The sequence below is a fragment of the Tachysurus fulvidraco genome, chromosome 20, assembly GCF_022655615.1.
Source record: "Tachysurus fulvidraco isolate hzauxx_2018 chromosome 20, HZAU_PFXX_2.0, whole genome shotgun sequence".
NCBI lineage: Eukaryota > Metazoa > Chordata > Actinopteri > Siluriformes > Bagridae > Tachysurus > Tachysurus fulvidraco.
This window is the reverse complement of record NC_062537.1, coordinates 16,410,686-16,430,580: the sequence shown is the minus strand read 5'-3', so window position 1 is coordinate 16,430,580 and position 19,895 is coordinate 16,410,686. Positions and strand designations below refer to the sequence as shown.

The following is a 19,895-nucleotide window of genomic DNA, read 5'->3' as shown; positions in this document are numbered from 1 at the left end:
CTATTACAATGCACAGAAGGATTAATATTTTTGTTCCACTCTGTTGCATTTGAAATGAGGTTGTTTTTCTAGCCATAAATGTCAGACAGCAGCATAAACAACAGAAGAGTTTAAAAACCAAAGTGCACAAATTTCTGTTACCACAAGGTGGCTCTATATGCTCTTCCCTCCTCTCTAAACCACCAACCACCAGAAGGTCTACCATGCATCTTACATTTTCTGTATACATCTAACATACTTCAAAGGTCAAAAGGTCATTAGGTTCCATATGAAGCAGCTGTTAACCTTCTTTAACATTTTGCATTTTTGTGCATCGAGGACCATTTCCTTGCTTCAAAGGGGTATCTGCATGTGTGTGTGTGTGTGTGTTTGTGTGTGTGTTTCGGATATGCAGCAATACACCAGTGCGGTGCTAACAGGAAGTCCATACACAAGTGCAAGTGCACTCAGCTTCCGGTGTGAGCTGCTTTCTGGGAGGGGCTCGGGTTCATTTCAACAGAGACAATTTTCCTTCCTGGTAAATTCAGCCTTCAGAGAGTCTGTGTTGTCTTACCTGACACACACACTCACATACATACACACAGTCACACACAGACACACACAATTGATTTCTCCTCTTTTTTAGGGTCTTGGGCTACACAGTAAGTCACCTATTGTTCAGTTTCTTTATCTTCTGCTTTCAATACTGCATCACTTGCTGTATTTTTAATAATATTTTAAATAAAATGTGTATGTAGAAACTTTAAAATATTTCTTAACACACACCCCGGTTTCAACGGTTTAATGCAATGCTTTTGATCTTTTTAGATTTAACAGAAATACCATTAGAAAATCCATCTTATGTTCAGGGTTTGTCCCAATCAAAAGTGGAACGGAAATAAGACACAGAGGAATAAAACACCACGAACATCACTTTTCTGTCAGACATTCACAAAATGGCTGTTTTTGATCAATACTTTCATTCCTCCTTCTGCTTTTCGGTTCATAGTGACTTGAACTGTGACTCTGTGTCCCATGTTGTTATAATGCTATTCCCCTTTTAGCAGAAGTGTAAAACTGACCAACCCAAAAAGATGAGTGTGGTGGTAATAATGTAAAACACAGTAGCACCATGTTGTTAAGACACACACTTCTAGCTGAACGTGGGCTCAGAAGATCAGAGAGTGTGTAGAGAGATTAGCGCTCGTGTCCTTTTTTTGTCATGTTGGATTCTTGCACCATTTACAACCAGGAAATAGAAACACACATCACTTTGCAACATACAACACGTGATGTTCAATACTGACTGACTTGAAAGTAAGTAGAATTATTTGAAAAAACACGAGGCAAAAAATCGAGATTGTGTGATCGGTGTGATCGAGATTTTCTTTCCTGCGTTTGTCCACTGTAGGTTTATATTGTTCTGACTTCTGACATTTTTAATTCTCTTTTTTTAATCTATTCTTTATTTACATTTTATTTTCCCCTCACTTTTATGCTGCTTCACATTCATTCTTTGTCTGTTTTATCTTCTCCTGTCCTCTTGTCTCTCATTTTCTTTTCTCTTTCCTCACCTTTCTTCTCCTTTTCTTTTGTCTCCTCTCCTGTTTTTTTCCTCTCCTCTCTTCTTGTCTCTACTCCTCTCCTGTCTTTTCCTCCCATTTTGTCTTCCTTTTTGTCTTCTCTTCACTCCTTATCGCTCTTCTCCATTCATCTTCCCTCCTCTTCTTTTCTTTTTTCTTCTCTTCACTCCTTTACTGTCCCCTGTTTCAGGTCCATCTGTTTTGTCCTTATGGCTGTTGTGAATTCAGTACAGATCGGAGAAAAGAAATTCATCAGCAAGTAAGTGTTTACAAACTGTATTAGTGTTAAATAACTACTAAGAAAAATCTACAATTCCACTGAGTGCACTCAGACCATGAGCTGCCTCTGTATCAGCTAAAATGTTCATTTCTTAGGACTGACTTACTGTCACATCTCAAGACCTACAACCTTTATTTTGAGGAAACATCGCTCCAGCTGCGGCACAGAGAGGCTAGTCTCACACACACACACACACACACACACACACACACACACACACACACACACACACACACACACACACACACACACACACACACACACACACACACCTGTTAAAACAGACAAAGCTGTTTTGTGCTATTTTGTGTTTATATAGCTTGTATATTTTTTCTAAAACAGGAAGAAGAAGAACTGATCATAGAAGGTTTGCTTAATATCTTCTGGGGCCTCCGGCGACCAATCAGATTGCAGATGCAAGATGGCAAAGAGCCAATCACCTCTCCTCGTTTTCTTGCATCCTTGAGACGCTCCAGAACTGACGGCAACAAAGCAGAGTCAAAGTATGCAGAAAAAAAAATACTTAAGATAACATTCATTAAATAATTACATACATCACTGTGAAAGAGAATACTTATGCCATTACAACAAGTAATATTACACTTTGAATTGGGTCCTCTTTAGAAAACAGCACAGCACACAGGCTCCGCCAACAATTATGTTCACTGAGCCTGAGGATGTTTCAAGTGGTAGTGAAGCAGCAGGAGATAAAGGTGAGTTCAGGTACATAAATAACTGAATCACCTGCTAATGTACATGGTGCTAGCTTTGAATCCTTAAGTGCTAATCACAGTTACTAGGCAAATTTTTTGAAAGTTTGTAGGAATTGTTGTATGTCAGAGTGCTAGTGCGCACTCACTAACTGCAAAAACTGTGGTTTTATGTGTCACGTGAACAGGTGAAGAGGAAGACCCAACCCTGCAGAGGACTAGAAGTTGTGTGAGTGGGCGGAGTCTGGGTGTTCGGCCAGAGCATAGCAAACAGCGTCAAATCAAAAGACACCGATGTTCCTTCAACGGCCATTTCTATAACCACACGGTATGGTATCATTTACTGCAGTCTAATTTTTTTTGTTTATTTTTACCAGTTAATTCTTTTAGATAATGATTCTAATAGAGTATTTTTTACTTTATATATATATTATATATATATATATAATTTATTATAATTGGTTACCTTTAAAACAATCCAAATTTCTATTCTAAAGTCCTTATTTTTAAGTTACATTGGGTAAAGTTCATTCATTCATTCATTCATTCATTCATTTTTAATCATTCAATTCTATTCTAGATTTCTAGAATTTCTAGAAAGTGAAATTCCATTTAGAAGTTCTACTTTAAAGAGTAAAGACTTTATTTGCAAAAGGACATTACTGCAAGATATACAAACAAAAAAAGCACTGGAATTATAATAAAAAAATAAAGTAATCTTATAATCTACCCGGCCACATGTTCTCATCCACATCACACCTGATATCTTCTCTGGCAAGACATCATTGGAAGAATCTTTTGGCATGCCTTATCCACCCCTGGCAGTGTTCAGCTGTGATGTCTTGAAATGCAGCATCCATTGCATCCAGGAGGGACATTTGGTCATGTGGACGATGGTCAAAAACCTTCCATCTCCAGGCTGAGAAAAATTCCTCAATGGGGTTGAGGAAAGGGGAGTAAGGGGCAAGGAAATGGGACATCATCCTTGGATGGGTGTCAAACCAGGCTGTGACCGCACGGGAATAGTGGAATTGCATAACCTTACCTGGACGTATTGGTGACGGAGTTCTTTGATGCGCTCACTTTTCCTTACACAAGGAACTTTGTATTGTTTCATTCGGACTCTGTGTTTAGCTAGAGTCTGAGAAATGAATGTTATGCTGATTGCTGCAATGTTCCCAAAGACAAGGTTGTCCTCTACAACTCTGGACTGAATGTCCATCAGTTTTGTTTCATTGTCAGCAATCACCATGTTGACAATAGCAACTTCCTGTTCTTCATTTGAGGGAGGTAGACATTGAATCCTTAGAGGGACAAAATACAGTTACATATTAGAGACCGGAGGCATACAGTCATTCTAATACAGTAAATGGTAAAATTATTTAGACTTTGCTGTAGGAGAAGCAATATCCTACCTGTTTATTTCTCTGAAAATACAGACAATGGATGCCACTGTGTCCCGGCTGAGATTTGGCTGTACTCGTTCACCAGCCTCTCTGTATGATAGCACGTGGTTTATGACATGGTCAATGATAGTAGCTCTTATTTGATCAGTTACCCTAGCTCTGGTCCTTCTTTGAGTGCCACCACGCATTCTAACTCCTCTCCCTTGTCCTTGTCCTTGCCCCACTCCTCTCCCTTGTCCTGGTACTCATCTTCCTCTCCCTCATGCAGGCATTTTTCTTTCTTTCTTTCTTTCTTTCTTTCTTTCTTTCTTTCTTTCTTTCTTTCTTTCTTTCTTTCTTTCTTTCTTTCTTTTTCCACACAAGATCAGCACAAAGAGTCCTCTTTTAGAACATATGATCATGCGATTGAAAAAACCTCAACACCTGAGTGTGGTTCCTAGATAGGAATGAGCTGTTCACTTTGACTTTAGCCTATATAAGTTATGTTTAGAACATGATGTTATCTGTTCTGACATACAGTGTGAAAGCATTTGTAAATTTGACTGTAAAATTACATTGTTTTGGTCTTGGTTGAGCTTGTGTGTAAAAGAAGTTCAAGCATTTTACATTGGTGTTAATTGTATGCATTTTGTATCAAAGCAACAAGAAATGTGTTAATTGTATAGCCTACAAAGACGGATGTTGTGCTAACCTTGTTAAGAGTTTAGGAAACATGTTAAATGTATTGAAAAAACTGTCATAGCGATTGGAAAAAACTGTAATTCCTACATTTTAAAGAAACTACAGTCAAAATGTCTCTTGTAAAATATCACATTTATAAATGTGAAACATTCCTATACGCTACCTTAGAAGTCATGTCATTTTTCTCCTCGTCCTCTTGCTTTGTCAGACTGCAGTTTTCACCCCAGCATTTGGTTCGGTCACTAACGTCCGCGTCAACAGTTCCATGACGACGTCGCAGGTCCTCCGTGTGCTGCTCAACAAGTTCAAGATCGAGAACAGTCCTGATGAATTTGCGCTTTTCTTTCTACACACCAGTGGAGGTGAGCCAGTTCAGCAACAATAACAAGAATGTTATGAATCTGTTATGCAATTTCAGATGCAATTTGTACAATTTGCTATTAATTTAATGTCTTGTTGATATCAGTGGTCCATAGCAGTCTATGCGAATGCCACAAGCTTCTGAAAGTTTGCACACTCCCCTAGCTGCTGAACATTTTTACTGTCAAAATGTAATCGTATTATATTGGTTCTGTGTTTTCTCTTAGAACGCGTGCAGCTGAAAAAGGATGATCATCCGCTGGCCATCCGTATCCTACATGGCCCATGTGAACAGATCAGTAAAATCTTTCTCATGGAGCCGGACCAGGTGGAAGAGGTCACTTATGATGTAAGATATTCAGATCTACTAGTTCATGCAGTGGATAGGGTTTCAGTAAGGAACAGAACACATGTAAACACGTGTTATTACACATGTTCCTTTGAGGTGTTTCAAAACGTTGTATAAGAGGCAAGTGTGCTTAACATCATTGTCAGCCAAAGAACAACAAACTAATACTTTCAGTGTTGCTTGATATGAATGTCTTCAAAAATGCATGGCTTCTTGTATTTTACAGGAATCATGTTATATGTCTCTGATTTGATAGTCACGTGATGCTAATTGTTTATCACTAAATTATAAGATAAATGAGTACAGTAAAAAAAAATGCTTCACTGCAAGATAGTATTTAACGTTTTACACCATTCTTATCATCCTCAGTTTTGTAGCTTCCAACATTCATTTAAACATGTTAGAAGCTACGAAATGCTAGAAATGCCAGTCTGCTAAATTTAAATGTACTGAACCTCAACAGCAGACAAAGGATGTAGGATGTATACATCAGATGGGATATTAATTATTTACATGACATAGAACAACATGACACTAATAAACAGTAATTTAGGTGTTGGTCTGTTATGTGATCAGGTGGCACAGTATATAAAACTGGAGATGCCTGTGCTACAGAGCTTCATTCTCAAACTGAAGGAGGAAGAGAACAGGGAGATGGAGAAGCTTAAGCAGAAGTAGGTGTAGTTTACTCCTGAATTTGATATTCATACTTTCACACAGAAACAAAGGCACACACACACACACACACACACACACACACACACACACACACACACACACACACATGCATATTCTTGTGTTATTGTGTTGTTTTTTTATTATACAGTAAATTTATCACTTTATTTTGTTGTTGTTTGCAGGTACTGTGAAATTCGACGTATGATTCAGAAGCACATGCAACGTTTGTCTGATACACGTTGTTAGTTGTTTTGTCTCATTTACTTTACTGTACCTCCTGATTTTTCATTTTCATTCAGTACAGAACAAGCCCAGAGTTTACATTAAATCCAAAGATACAAACATTTAAGGCAGAGCTGAAAACGGGGTGGAGGAAGATCAGTGGAGGAGTGGCAACTCTTATTTAGAGCAGGAGAGCAGATGCCACCTTGTAATGCTATGTGGCCAAACTCCTGGTACTTACTTTTTATTCCGTTATTTATACTCTTTTACATTATTTATAGTTTAGTAATCTTAACCTATGTAGTCAGCTACTGTAAAGCAAGACTACCTTTGATATGATGTTCTTTGTGATTGGCTGATCAAATGTAACTGAAAATCTACCTTTATTGACCCACGGATGTCTGTCATTCAGCAACATCCTACAGTGCTAATATATACTCTGTAAGTTCCCTACTACTGCTTGTATCAGCTCACACCATACTGTACTGGGATTAGTGATGCAGTATTTGTAATGGAGTCTCACTGGAGAAAAATAATTAGATCATATTTTAAATAATATTTAATAACTGATTAAATAAATGTGGTTTATAGTGGTACAGTAATGGTGCATCTCCATCAGCCCACTAGCTCCCTAAGTAAGTAATCATTTGAGAGCTACAACAATCCCTTGTCCAAGAGTTTATATTCATAATGAGAAACTTCAGAAAATATTATGTGTTTTCCAGTAAGAGAATAAAGAATGCATTGATGCTCCTTGGTTTTTGTGGTGCATTATGGGGTTTTTAGGGCGGGAACATTCCAGTGTACTGGAAAGATTTTTTGATTGTCAGACAGAGAGAGAGAGAAAGAGAGAGAGACAGAGACAGACAGACAGCCCTTAAATTGACCGACTCGTTGATCACTGCCCCTGACTACTGAATTAGTGAGCTGATTGAGATGACTAAGACTTTTATCCCTGCATGTGTACTGATAGTGGACTCATCACAATATACTCTGATGTATATGTTGTATCCGATGAACCATGAAAGGAGACATAATAAAACTGATATTTTTTGTGTGAACCATGTTTCAGAAGTGGAAAACAATGCATTTAAAGAATTTTAAGCCTGATAGATACTGTACAATAAATAAATGAATAAAAAAAAATATTTGTATTCATTATGATTATTTCATAACAACATGGCCATCGAATAGACCAAGACCAAAAATAGACTACAACGTAAACAACAAACAGTTCTATGCTTAGAACAGAAGTGTGGCTTCCATTTTCTTAAAAAAAAAAAAAAAAAATAGAGATAAATAGCAAACGTTTCTATTGTACTTCTGTTCAAATGTGGAAATCTATGCCTTTTAAATTATATAACTCCATTTCTATTCCTTTCACGATATTTCTATGAGAAAGAAAACCCCACCTCATATAAAGGCTGAATCCCAAATGCTTTCCTCTGGTGCACTGCATCCAATCCATTATCTTATACACTATCAAGTGCACTTACAAAGGGACTACAGATCCAAATGAGATTCAGCCGGAAAGCAATAAAACAGAGATTTTCAGTAACGGGAAGAAGGCCGAGCCACATCAAGCGTCTTTCAGGTAAGAAAGCAGAAATATACTACAATGTCTATTACATTACAACATCATGAATGAAAATGATGATTCCATGTGACTTTATTAAACGATTGAATTAATCTGTCGTGTCTGACGCCGTCTGATCCAACAAAATATATGGCATCAGTAGATGCGCAAGGCATGCAGAATGTGAAGAAATAAGTTGTATTATTTAGTATTTGTTTTTAGTCTTGTTTGTTTGTTTTGCTGCATGTCATGTAGCAAGGTGTATACACACATTGGTGCTGATACTGCATAGTATATTGTGAAATATTCATTCTTGGGGCCCAGTATGGATGAAAAGGATGAAATCTTTATGGGATTATTGCACCAGGATGTTATAGACGCACTGAGCTTCCATTATAAGTGTATATAAAACGTACACATGACTGAAACCTACACATGGCAGAGTATATTGTGAAACATTCATCCTTGGGGCACAGTATGTATGAAAGGATGAAATCTTTATGGAATTATTGCTCCAGGATGTTATAGATGCACTGAGTTTCCATTATATGTGGATATAAAACCTACACGTCTATGTAGTCATGTTCAAGTTGTTAAGCTAAAGAGCCACGTTTTGCCATAGTTCCTAGAGATCTTTCTCTGTGTTATGAACACAATTTTCAATCTACAAACACAATGCCAAAATAATCTTGGAGACATTCACATCACTTCCACAATCCATGTGGAGTTTGCAAGTTTTCCCCCTGCTTCAGGGGTTTCATTTGTTTACTTCACTTTCCTCTGAAAATCCAAAGGTGTGTAGAGATAAGTACGAAGATTTACATCTCTACATTGTTTGTACAGATGTTTTGGGATTGCTCTTTGTGAGATGTTGCGGTTGGTTTGTTTATGTTCAATAGGGGTGTGGTGTATCTTGAAAGCTCTTTGCCATTGTGATATGGTCTTCAACACATCATCCTGACCTTCAGAAAGAAAAAAGAAAATACAGAATAAAATCCCAGTGCATCAATGAGGCTTTTAGTGCCTTTAATATGATCAATTGACCATCACGTCTGTGGCACTCACAGCATATCCGTTTAGGGTTCTCTCTAAGTGCTGAATACTAGACAGGGTTTATTGTAATGACTCATCCATTTAAATTGATCGCATATGTATTCATGTATATGAATGTGTTTGTTAGTATGTATGTTAGGCAGCCTATTTTAGTGCAAATTTTAACACGTGTTTAGGCAGTAAAAAACATTTTCAACATTTTCATTTCCAAACAAAATAATATCTATTACCAAAAAAAATGTTTTTATGTAGGATTGTGCATGTATCATTAAATTTGCATTTATTTTGTGTAGTAGTACTGTTATATTTATTTTTTACAAATAAAACTTTTGTTAGCCTTACTAATATACCTTCTACTTCTTTTCTTAGAATGAAAATTTTAGTTACATATTTCTGTTAAATGGGTTTTTCTTGGAAGGGTTAACTACAAAGAAAAATTCAGTTTAATACAACTAAATGTCCTAATTCAGTGTCCTCCCCTTCATTACAGGATGGGGCAGCTGGGCATTCTCACAGTTTTGTGTTTGGCTTTAATGCTATTGTTACATGACACATCTGCAAGCAAGAAAGGTCCAAGCAACAAGAAGCCTCCCACTAAAACTAGCAACACCCAGGCCAACTATCCGAGGCAGCCCAAACCAAATCCGGCAGGTGGGAGCTATCCGGCAGGTGGGAGCTATCCGGCAGGTGGCAGCTATCCGGCAGGAGGCAGCTATCCGGCAGGTGGCAGAAATCCGGCAGGTGGCAGCTATCCGGCAGGAGGCAGCTATCCTGCAGGAGGCAGTTATCCGGCAGGTGGCAGCAATCCGGCAGGTGGCAAATATCCCGCAGGTGGCAGCTATCCGGCAGGTGGCAGCTATCCGGCAGGAGGCAGCTATCCGGCAGGTGGCAGCAATCCGGCAGGTGGCAGATATCCCGCAGGTGGAAGTTATCCCGCAGGTGGAGGTTATCCAGCAGGTGGAGGTTATCCCGCAGGTGGAGGTTATCCCGCAGGTGGCAGCTATCCGGCAGGTGGCAGCTATCCGGCAGGTGGCAGCTATCCGGCAGGAGGCAGCTATCCGGCAGGTGGCAGATATCCCGCAGGTGGCAGCAATCCTGCAGGTGGAAGTTATCCCGCAGGTGGAAGTTATCCTGCAGGCGGAAGATATCCTGCAGGTGGGAATTACCCAGCTGGAGGACAGTATCCAGCACAAGGGGGAAATATTCCTGGAGGGTATCCTAACCAGTATCCAGGAAGAGGAGGTGTAAATCAAGGTGGGAATTCCAATCAGTACCCTTCAGGTGGTCAGTACCCTGGAGGAGGGGGTATAAACCCTAACCAGTATCCTGCAGGGAGAGGATACCCTGCAGCTGGTGGCTACCCAGTGAGAACAGGAGGACACCAAGGGGGTTATCCATCCATGGGAGGATCATATCCTAACTGGAATCCTAACAACAAAATCCTTAGTCCCGGCTATGGAGGTGGATTTGGGGGTCAACGGCATGGAATGGGTGGCTCCCCATTCTCAAACACAGTTCAAAGCATGGGCTATAATCCATCTGCGAGGTCCAAAGGCTTTGCCAAAAAGGCAATGTTGGCAGCTGGAGTTGGGGCTGTTGCAGGGATGGCTGTAGGATATGGCGTGGGTCGATTTCCACGGCCACACTTTCAGTTCGGCAGCCGCCAAGAGGAGTATTCCTACAACCAATACATGCACCAACGCTATGACGTGAAATCTGCTGACACAAATCAGCGTGGATCATCATCAGTCATCAATCATGACTTTGCATTCAAACCACCAGCTGAGGCCCAGACTTACGAAAAATACATGGACAACTGTGTGAAAAGATCTGACCTCTTGCAAAATCGTGATGCAAAGATTAGTATCATACAGGGGGATGATCCCATGACTGGATCTCTTGAGGCTTCCAGTGGCATTTCTGAGAGAGTTGGCACTGCTGAAAATGGTACAATTAAGGATCCAGTGCCTGTTGAGTCTCAAGAGAGCAATGATGATACAGTGAGCATCACAGAGATTGGTTACCCTGCACTCATCCAGCAAATGAAGGCTCGTAAATGTGTAGAGCTATACATGGTATACTCTGAGAGCTTCCTGCAGAAGCAGGCACAACAGAAACCCAAAAACCGTAGTGACCCACCTGGACATGGTTTCCATGTAATGCTCATGACTGCGATCATGTCTCTCAGCAGCACCTTCTTGTTGAAGTGACAGCAAGGATATGGCCCTAGGGTGTGTTAAACTGGGGTGTGTCCAAAATTCAACCCTTCTCAGTCACTACCTGACATATCACAATATTATCGTGTTATTGTATGAAAATATCGCATGGTTTTCAGTACCTGTTATTCCTATCCAGCAAACATAGACAGTACTTAATTCAATGCTTGCTAGATTCTCAGCAACTAAACTTTTAGCAAAGAATGAACTGGCTAATGTGGCTTGTTAACTGCCTAGTGCAATACTTAATAGTAATCAATAGTTAATTTAAAGCATTTCTTCTTTTTGGTAATGGAAAATTATTCTATAAAGAAAGGGTCAGGAACTGTGGTTTTGCACTGAAAATGAGCTGTATATGCTGTATTATTATTATTATTATTACTATTATTATAATTTGTTGGAAAATATGTGACTTCTGGTGGCTTTTTATTATTTCTAAATAAACTAACATTTCTAACACATTTTGACTGACTGCAATGTTTTTTTAAGAATTTATCAGCCACTTCACTGCTTTATTGAACATCATTTTATCAAGTCCTTATCCTGAGCTTAACAATGTTCCAAGATTAGTGACTTTATGGATGTTCTTCAAAGCCATGATGCAAAACATTAATTTTTCTAGTACTACAACATCACTTTCAAAAATCCAAAACTATCCAGTAGGCCACAGTCCAAACTTTCCAAACATTTTATTGATAGACCCCAGTATAAACACAGAGAGTGAGAGACATTTATGATATTTAATCAAATATCCAAAACCTGATGCAGAAACCTCAGGCTGTACATTGTCCAATATAAATCCAAATATCTATAATACACAACGTTGTTTTTTTTTTTTTTTACTTCTATATGTTGTTAAGAACGCCAAACAGAACTGTGGAGTCCTAAGTCTTGCACTCACACTCACATATTGGCAGCATTAGCTTAAGGGCTGTGAATGAAGACATTTCAATCACACACATCAAGATTACTTTATGAGCTACTGGCATCCCTACATCGGCAACAGGAATCCTGCAGTGGCTTGTTTGCGTTCCTGTGCTGAGGGTATTGTGTCTCTGAACCTCAAGGGTTTATGGGAATCAGCCTCGGTGAGTGATGGATAATGTTGTCGGTAACACAGGTACGAGAAGGTCAAACCCAGCAGTGATCCCACTAACACATCTGGAGGAACAGGCAACAGAGCGAGAGAAAATAAAGACATGATCAAAGATCAAACAAAAATGATTCATATAAATTAACAAAAAAAGATATCCAGATATATTTATATATTGTGGACACAGGTCACATTTTCCCCATAGCTAAAGGATGTTATTGCTTAAAGGACACCCATCCAAAGAATATGCATGTGTTGCAACGGACAGATAAGCAGATCTTTAAATGATGTTAATGGGAATGTGGAATTAGTTGAAAAATTAACAAGTACTAGAAAACAAGAACAAGAATTACAAATTGTTAATGGAAAAGTGGCCTTAAACTGACAGGAAGACTCTTAAGACACTAAGGTAATTCTTACCTTACAGTAAGTAAGTAGGACCTGGCACTAAGTATTAGGGTATAGATGACACAAACAACTAATATTTTATGTAGGGAACATAGTCCTGTATTCCTCTCGGGAAATTATCTATAGTATAATATATAAGTCTGGATATAGACTTATATATATAAATATATAAGTCTGGAAGACTGCTGATTGTGTGGGCTGTCAGTCACCTTGCCAGTGATGTTTGTAGTCACAAGTCCTTGACACGGCGATCAAGACAGCACAGAGTAGAGGCGTGAGGAACGTACACAGTCGCCACGCTTTTCCCCGACCAGCCGGGCTGAAACAGCGAAGCTTCCCGGCCAGGAAAAGTGCCGTAAAGCCCAGTCCAGCAAATGCAACTGATATTTAAGAAGAAAAAAAAACACATATAGGACACAGTATATATTATAAATATTTAATATCACAGCTCTTAGATTTCAGATAATGATTTATCTGAAGTTGTAATAGATTAATTTGTATTGCGAGCTACAAGCCAACTGAAGTTTTATATTAAGTATATTGGGATGTGTTGTTATAATCAACTTTGAAGCACTAATCATTTGCATCTACCTGATATGTTCTCTTGGACTCCAGGCCATGTTGGGATGTGAATATTCTGTTCTCTATTCTGCACTGCAATTTTTATCTTCCAACATGAATCTGCACTCCGATTCATTCCTATGCTTCAGTCATACATGAAATAAAACCTGCAGGGGATGCCAACATTCAGGAGAGGGGTTCTGTGGTGCGGTTTGTAGAGATGTGTAGCTAGGTCACATACCTAACCAAAAGCCATTTCCAATAAAGTCATGAGTCCGCATCATGACTATAAAAAAGCTGCAAGTTTGGTCTGCAGAAAGTACAACCGACACAGGATTACTGCCAACTAATTAAACCTGGTTATTGACTGGCGTCCATAATTTTCCTCATACTCTTTAGATTGTGGTAAGTACATCACATACCAATAATATAGAAAACATTAGATAAACACAACTAATAACTCTGAACAGTGGATGATAAAGACCAATATTTACATGATGAGTGTCCACTGGGGAAACTCTTCCTGCCTTCTGTGACCACTTCCGGATCGCCGCTGCACTGAAACTCCGGGTTCATCTTACCATCTGGAAAGCAGCGGTAGAAGAAATCGGGACGTGGCCTGCAGAAATAGAGAGGAAAGAAAGAACAAATGTGAAGTCTAACACACATCAGAAAAGCACCAGCAAAGAAAGTAAGTGAGGAACAAATCTGAACAGAGAAATAGGAAAAAAGTAGAGACACCCACAATGTGCCTCTATGTCCCTAATTTAAATGATTTTATTGATTTCTAAAACACACTTTACTTTTAAGTTGATCGGCTGAGGTGTATCTGAATGTATAATTAAAAATAGACAGCGAAGTCTCCAAAAAAAAAGGCTAAATGCCAAATTAATGACTAAATGGTGAAAGAACACCAACTTAAGGCTGCGTGAGTGAAATCTTCCAGTACTGTATATTTTCATCAGTGTTTTAAAGATCACTAGATCAGTATTGGCTCATCACTCACCTGCCCACAGTGAGCTTTACAGCGTTGGTAAAAACTCCATTCAGGAGCAGAGTCAATGTCACAGCTGAGGAGACACACACACAAACAACATAAATTTCAAAAATCATGCTGACATATTTATGATTGTGATATATGACTAATGTTGCTATTGTAAAATCTTAAAGACTGGACAATTTTGTGCATCCAGTAGATTTCTTGTTATGTAAATGTACTTGTAACATCTTCGTAGAAACATACATAAATTATTATAAACACAATCACATGCATACACACACACTGTGTCAGACAAATGTTTAAGACAATGCAAACACAATTAAGACATAATTAAGACATTAATAGCTGTGTTCCAAATGACATCCTACACACAATGTACCCTAGCATCTGGTATATGTAGTTTTTTTTTAACTAACCGTAAGTAAACGCTGTTTCCCAGTCAATTACAAATGACATCATTCTAAGGTAATGCGATGGAGCTAGCTTTAGTAGAAAATGGCATTTTAATATCTATAAAATGTTGTAAAATACCACAATCACACAACATGGTGTAATTTAAAAGACATTAGTAAGACTGTGCCTGGTAGCCCCGCCCCATTTCTGCTACATAAGTATAGCTGCAAGTGTTGAAATATTCGGGTTCTTGAAGTACTCCACTCAGGTACTCCACTTTCTGTTGGAATTGTCACTACTCACACTATTTATACTACAGAATGGAATAAAACAGTGCATAAGTATACGGTTTGGGACATGCTTTGTGTCTGTAAATGCATGACTCACCTAATGAAGCCTCTTTAAGCTCGCCTTTTTCAGTTCTTTTCAAGAATGCAAAAAGCAGAATGGTGGCCAGTGGTGTAAATAAAGCAATGCTCTGTAGAAGACAGGAAGAAAAGAGAAGCCACAGTTTATCCTCTGCGCTACACCCAAAACGTCTTGATCATGATCAAATCGGCTCAAAATGAGTTCAGGTCAAAGGCCCAACGTGTAAACGCAGTCTGGTGTTCATCCAAGCAGAAAGCAGCCTAATGCACTTAATGCACAACCTTTGATGTAGGAGGTAAAAAAGTACAAACGAGCAACCTGTTGTTTATTATTGTGCTATTCGCCAGATCCATGCCCTTATTTCAGAGACACACAAACACAAACACAAGCACACCATGCCTGAAAAGCAATGAGAAGGGATAATTTGAAAGTGGACATATACACTCACCGGCCACTTTATTAGGTAAACCTGTTCAACTGCTCTTTAACGCAAATTTCTAATCAGCCAATCACATAGCAGCAACTTAGGCATGTAGACATGGTCAACTTTAGGCATGTAGACATGGTCAAGACGATCTGCTGCAGTTCAAAGCGAATCACCTCGCAAATCATCTCAAACTGGTTTCTTGAACATGACAATGAGTTCACTGTACTCAATTGGTCTTGTTGAATCTATGCCACGAAGGATTAAGGCAGTTCTGAAGGCAAAAGGGGGTCCATCCCGGTGTAAGGTGTACCTAATAAAGTGGCCGGTGAGTGTAGCTTCACACACACACTCTGTATGTCTGTGCTTATTCAAATGTCCAGGCAAATTACAAACAAATTTCTGACACCGTACTAACCGGAAGTGTATTTTTCCTACCCTGGATGTATATGTGCTGCTGTAATTTTCTCAGGTATTTTCTCATTGTGGGATGAACAAAGGTATATCTTATCTTTTTTCTTATCTTATCTTATCTCATCTCATCTGAGAAACCATGAACAGACAAACAAAAGCTGAGAAAACAAAAGATACAAACACAATCACACTCACACAACACAATCCCACTCTGATAATTCCAAATGTTAATTTTTTGCAATAACACACTTACGAACATGAGTGAGGTAGGAACGTGGTCCTTCTTCACATGGTGGAACCTGTAAATCCAGATTTCTTCAGGCTGAATCTGTCGGGTAAATGGAGCCAGTTGCTCAGTCACTCTGAAATAAGACACAATCAGGTACACTTCACCATAATGCATTGGTTCTGTGAAAAACAATTCAGACAAGATGGGCTTGGTTTGTGATGTCTGTGGCTTTATGCTTACACTCATGTTTTGTACCAGGGATGTCTCGCTCATACAAAATGTTTAATTTAATTTTTTTTTTGGTTGCATTTTTTCCTTTTTTTTTTTTTTTTTTAACAAATCAAGTATTTCTAAGCAAACTTGTATGAATGTGACTCTACATGTCCCAGGTTGCCCTCACGTGTTGTGTAAACGGGTTGAAAACGTAAACAGGTTAAAACAAACCATTTAAAACTATAAGGGATATATTTATATGTTTATATGACATATGGTGAACTGCAAATGTTACACAGACCTAGATCATAAGAGAGTTATCAAATAAACTTTGATTGCATGTGAAGGGATGACTAATCTCTCCTGGGCTCTTCACCCAGCCCAGGCCTGGGAAATCTTCCCTCTAGTCTTTTTGCACTTGACACATCACTGTATGAGATGATAACGATGATGATGATGATGATGATGATGATAATGTAAACACTTACAAAAAGACAGCCAGCAGCAGCAGGCGGACGAATACTTCACAGAGGAAGTCCTGGTCTAAACTCTTCCTCATATCTGGATCTGATGTGTCCCAGTCACCTGCTTCACCTGTGAAGTGTTACAGTTGCATGCTTTGTTTAACTGTACATATCTAACATCTTAGGAATGTATATACCATACAGTTGTAAAACCTGACTGCCATGTTTGCATCTCTACCTCAGGAATCCAGAGCAATTAATCAGTTGCCCTCAACAAAAACACCTACATCATTGTTTCAGGTCCTTTCAGATTTCAACACGATTGGTCACTTGGGTGTGTTCCTGCATTTTGGGTTTTGACACATGTAATCTTGTCACAACTTGCAACCTCTCTCTCTCTTGCGCACGCACTCTCACACACACATACTTTCTCTCTCTTTACACCTTATGATAATCATCCCCCAAGAATATAATTTATTCTGCACATCACAAACAAATGACCAATATCACACGATCTGCGAGTTCTAAATCCAAGCAGACTAATCCAAACTATTTTATATATTGTTTTCATATGGAACATTGTCACTAGTTCTCTTTTTCTCTTTCCATTTTTATTCCTCATGATAAACATTATTTTTAGATAGCATTATCCTACAATGCTATACAACAATATTTAGTAAAGAGATCGAATGAAATAGTGTCAGAAGTCACACAATGGTTCAGTCATCCAGTCCGAACACGCACAAGGGTTCCAATTCATGCGCACACAACTTGCACAAGCGGTCCATGTTGGAAAAAAACGGAACATCAGAACTCAAGCGTTCCATGGCGCCCAAGTTGAGCATCAGAACTCAAGCGTTCCATGGAGCCCAAGTTGAACATCAGAACTCAAGCTTTCTATGTCGCCCAAGTCGAACATCAGAACTCAAGCGTTCCATGTCCCCAAGTTAAACATCAGAACTCAAGCGTTCCATGTCACCCGAGTTGAACATCAGAACTCCAGCGTTCCATGTCACCCAAGCTGAACATCAGAACTCAAGCGTTCCATGTCACCCAAGTTGAACATCAGAACTCCAGCGTTCCATGTCGCCCAAGCTGAACATCAGAACTCAATATCACTTAACCAGGACGTCATGAGACGCGTGTGCGCTGTATTTTGGCCGCTCTGAGCTTCAGAACCCGCACACAAACGTTACATTTCACGCGCGCATAACGTCATAAAGTCCCAGAAGTATGACGTCGCCCGACCACCTAAAGCGACTGGGGACACGTCAGCGTTACATATGACTGAAACGATCAACGCGAGTTTAAACCGGTATTTCCAAATGAAGGTATTTTAGCAGCATTAGCATTAGCATCTCGTCTCCCCCTATTGTCGGATACGAACCTTTATGGTTGTGATTCGTTCCTTTTTTTCAGCCAGACTAAAACCGGAAGCAGAGACGGGTTTGGAGAGACCCGTCACGTAGAAGCGCACAGATACATCTCACATGTCCAAAGCGCCCGATGGGTGAAGGTGCGGATACGCTCTCTCTCTCTCCCCCGGTCAGGAGAATCCAGCTTGGCAGACACAGAGCGAGAGATGGGAAGAGGAGACACGTTTACACGTCACATAGTTCTCACGCCACCTGGAGGTAGTTAGAAATATGAGCTGCAGTCAGTAAGTCTTGGTCAGAAGTGGGCAGGGTTTTTGGCAGCGCGTAAACACTCTGGAAATGAAGGTCGCACTGTTGAGTTAAAGACAGACAGGAAAAGAGCAAAGAGATGGGAAAAAGGGGAGGGGGATGAAAGGGATGAAAGACAAATGAAAGTGAAATGAAAGGCAAAAAATGGGAAGGACTAAAAAAGAGAAGGCAGGTAGAAGGGAATGAGACGGAAGGAAAAGAAAGGAAAGAATAAAGACAAAAAAAAACCCTGGAAGACAGGAAGAAAGGTGAGGAATGAGAGAGAAACAAGAGAAGGTTATAAGAAGCAAGACGGTTTCCAGGTCTAGCTGCTGTAGGCGTGACTTTATAGATGTATGATTTACTGATGGTGACTGCAACCCAACAGTTTCTCTCTTCAACGTCCTTCCATACAAAAGGCAGCAGCACTAAGTGGAGGACATTTCTGGGCAGATGCGACAAAGTAATGTGTGCGTGTTGTTCTGAGAGCATTAAGCACAGCAGCATTGCTGGTTTATTAACTCGTCATGACTGTTACTGTGTTGTAAAGCAGTTCACCTACTGATGGCTAGATACACACTCTCTCTCTGTTTGGACAAAATGAGTTATAATGTCTAGTCAGAAACTAAAGAGATGCTCTTGATATGAGGATGTGGTAGCCTAGTGGTTAAGGTGTTGGATTACTGACCAGAAGGTTACGAGTTCAAATCCTAGGTCCACCAAGCTACATTTACATAATTTAGCAGACGCCCTTATCCAGAGTGACTTACAATTGATTTCAATTTATACAATTCCATAAGGGCCTTGCTCAGGGGCCCAGCAGTGGCAGCTTGGTAGATGTAGGAATCAAACTCACAACCTTCTGATTGGTAGCCCAACACTAGACTACCACATCTCTACCACAAGTTGCCACTGCTGGGCCTCTGAGCAAGGCCCTTAACGCTCAATTGCTCAGTTGTATAAATTGAAATCAATTGTAAGTCACTCTGGATAAGGGTATCTGCTAAATGCCATAAATGTAAATGTAAATATGACAAAATAATTAAAAGCCAGAAAGCAACAAGTGAGGGCAACCTGGGACACAAAGCAAGCTGTCAACAACCCTTAGTGTGTGGGTCGGGGTGTCAGGTCATGGCGGCATGCAGACATGCTGGTTTTCCTCCTAGACTAAATAAGTGAGACCATATCAGTCATGAACATCAACAGGATGGCTGTGAAACTTTGTAAGAAATGGTTCTGGTCTCTCCTGTAGCCTTTATTATTCTAGGTACTAACAAAGAGTCTGCATCGTTTGATCGAAGCAGGCATGGTGGATCATGGTGGAAAAATGCTCAGGTACTGACAGACCATCCACTAGTTTATAGGTCAGTAGTAGTATTTATAAATCAATACAATATTTTATTGGGAGCTGATGCAAAGTAGATAAGATAGGAGCGATTTCATTAAAAAGCTTGTTAGAATGACTTAAATTTTAATCTCATTTTACACAACTTAGCAATTGAGGGTTAAGGACCTTGCTCAGAGGCCCAGCTGTAGTAGGTTGACCTGGGATTCGAGCTCACAACCTTCT

General features: G+C 39.6%; 3 protein-coding genes across 4 annotated transcripts; 2 read left to right on the top strand and 1 right to left on the bottom strand.

The window, feature by feature from the left end:
- Positions 1-486: 486 nt before the first annotated feature.
- rassf2b (Ras association domain family member 2b) lies at positions 487-7,402 on the top strand. Of its 2 annotated transcripts, XM_047804573.1 has the most exons (11): positions 513-641; positions 808-1,296; positions 1,753-1,821; positions 1,938-2,013; positions 2,185-2,345; positions 2,467-2,555; positions 2,741-2,880; positions 4,848-5,001; positions 5,227-5,348; positions 5,925-6,022; positions 6,209-7,402. In XM_047804573.1, exons 3-11 carry the CDS (start codon positions 1,772-1,774, stop codon positions 6,270-6,272), a joined length of 954 nt encoding a protein of 317 aa, XP_047660529.1. In that variant the 5' UTR covers positions 513-641; positions 808-1,296; positions 1,753-1,771; the 3' UTR covers positions 6,273-7,402. The 2 variants fall into 2 exon arrangements, with proteins under 2 accessions (XP_026996858.1, XP_047660529.1); XM_027141057.2 differs by lacking the exon at positions 808-1,296 and having other exon boundaries at positions 487-641.
- Positions 7,403-7,686: 284 nt separating this feature from the next.
- Positions 7,687-11,554, top strand: prnpb (prion protein b). The gene is made up of 2 exons (XM_027141056.2): positions 7,687-7,842; positions 9,368-11,554. Exon 2 carries the CDS (start codon positions 9,369-9,371, stop codon positions 11,085-11,087), a length of 1,719 nt encoding a protein of 572 aa, XP_026996857.2. The 5' UTR covers positions 7,687-7,842; position 9,368; the 3' UTR covers positions 11,088-11,554.
- Positions 11,555-11,758: 204 nt separating this feature from the next.
- plpp5 (phospholipid phosphatase 5) lies at positions 11,759-18,316 on the bottom strand. Its single transcript, XM_027141058.2, has 8 exons — positions 18,049-18,316; positions 16,686-16,791; positions 16,009-16,117; positions 14,936-15,026; positions 14,162-14,225; positions 13,650-13,774; positions 12,804-12,974; positions 11,759-12,254 (listed from the first exon to the last, which is right to left on the bottom strand). The coding sequence occupies exons 2-8, from the start codon at positions 16,754-16,756 to the stop codon at positions 12,085-12,087; spliced, it is 801 nt and encodes a 266-aa protein (XP_026996859.1). The 5' UTR covers positions 16,757-16,791; positions 18,049-18,316; the 3' UTR covers positions 11,759-12,084.
- Positions 18,317-19,895: the final 1,579 nt, after the last annotated feature.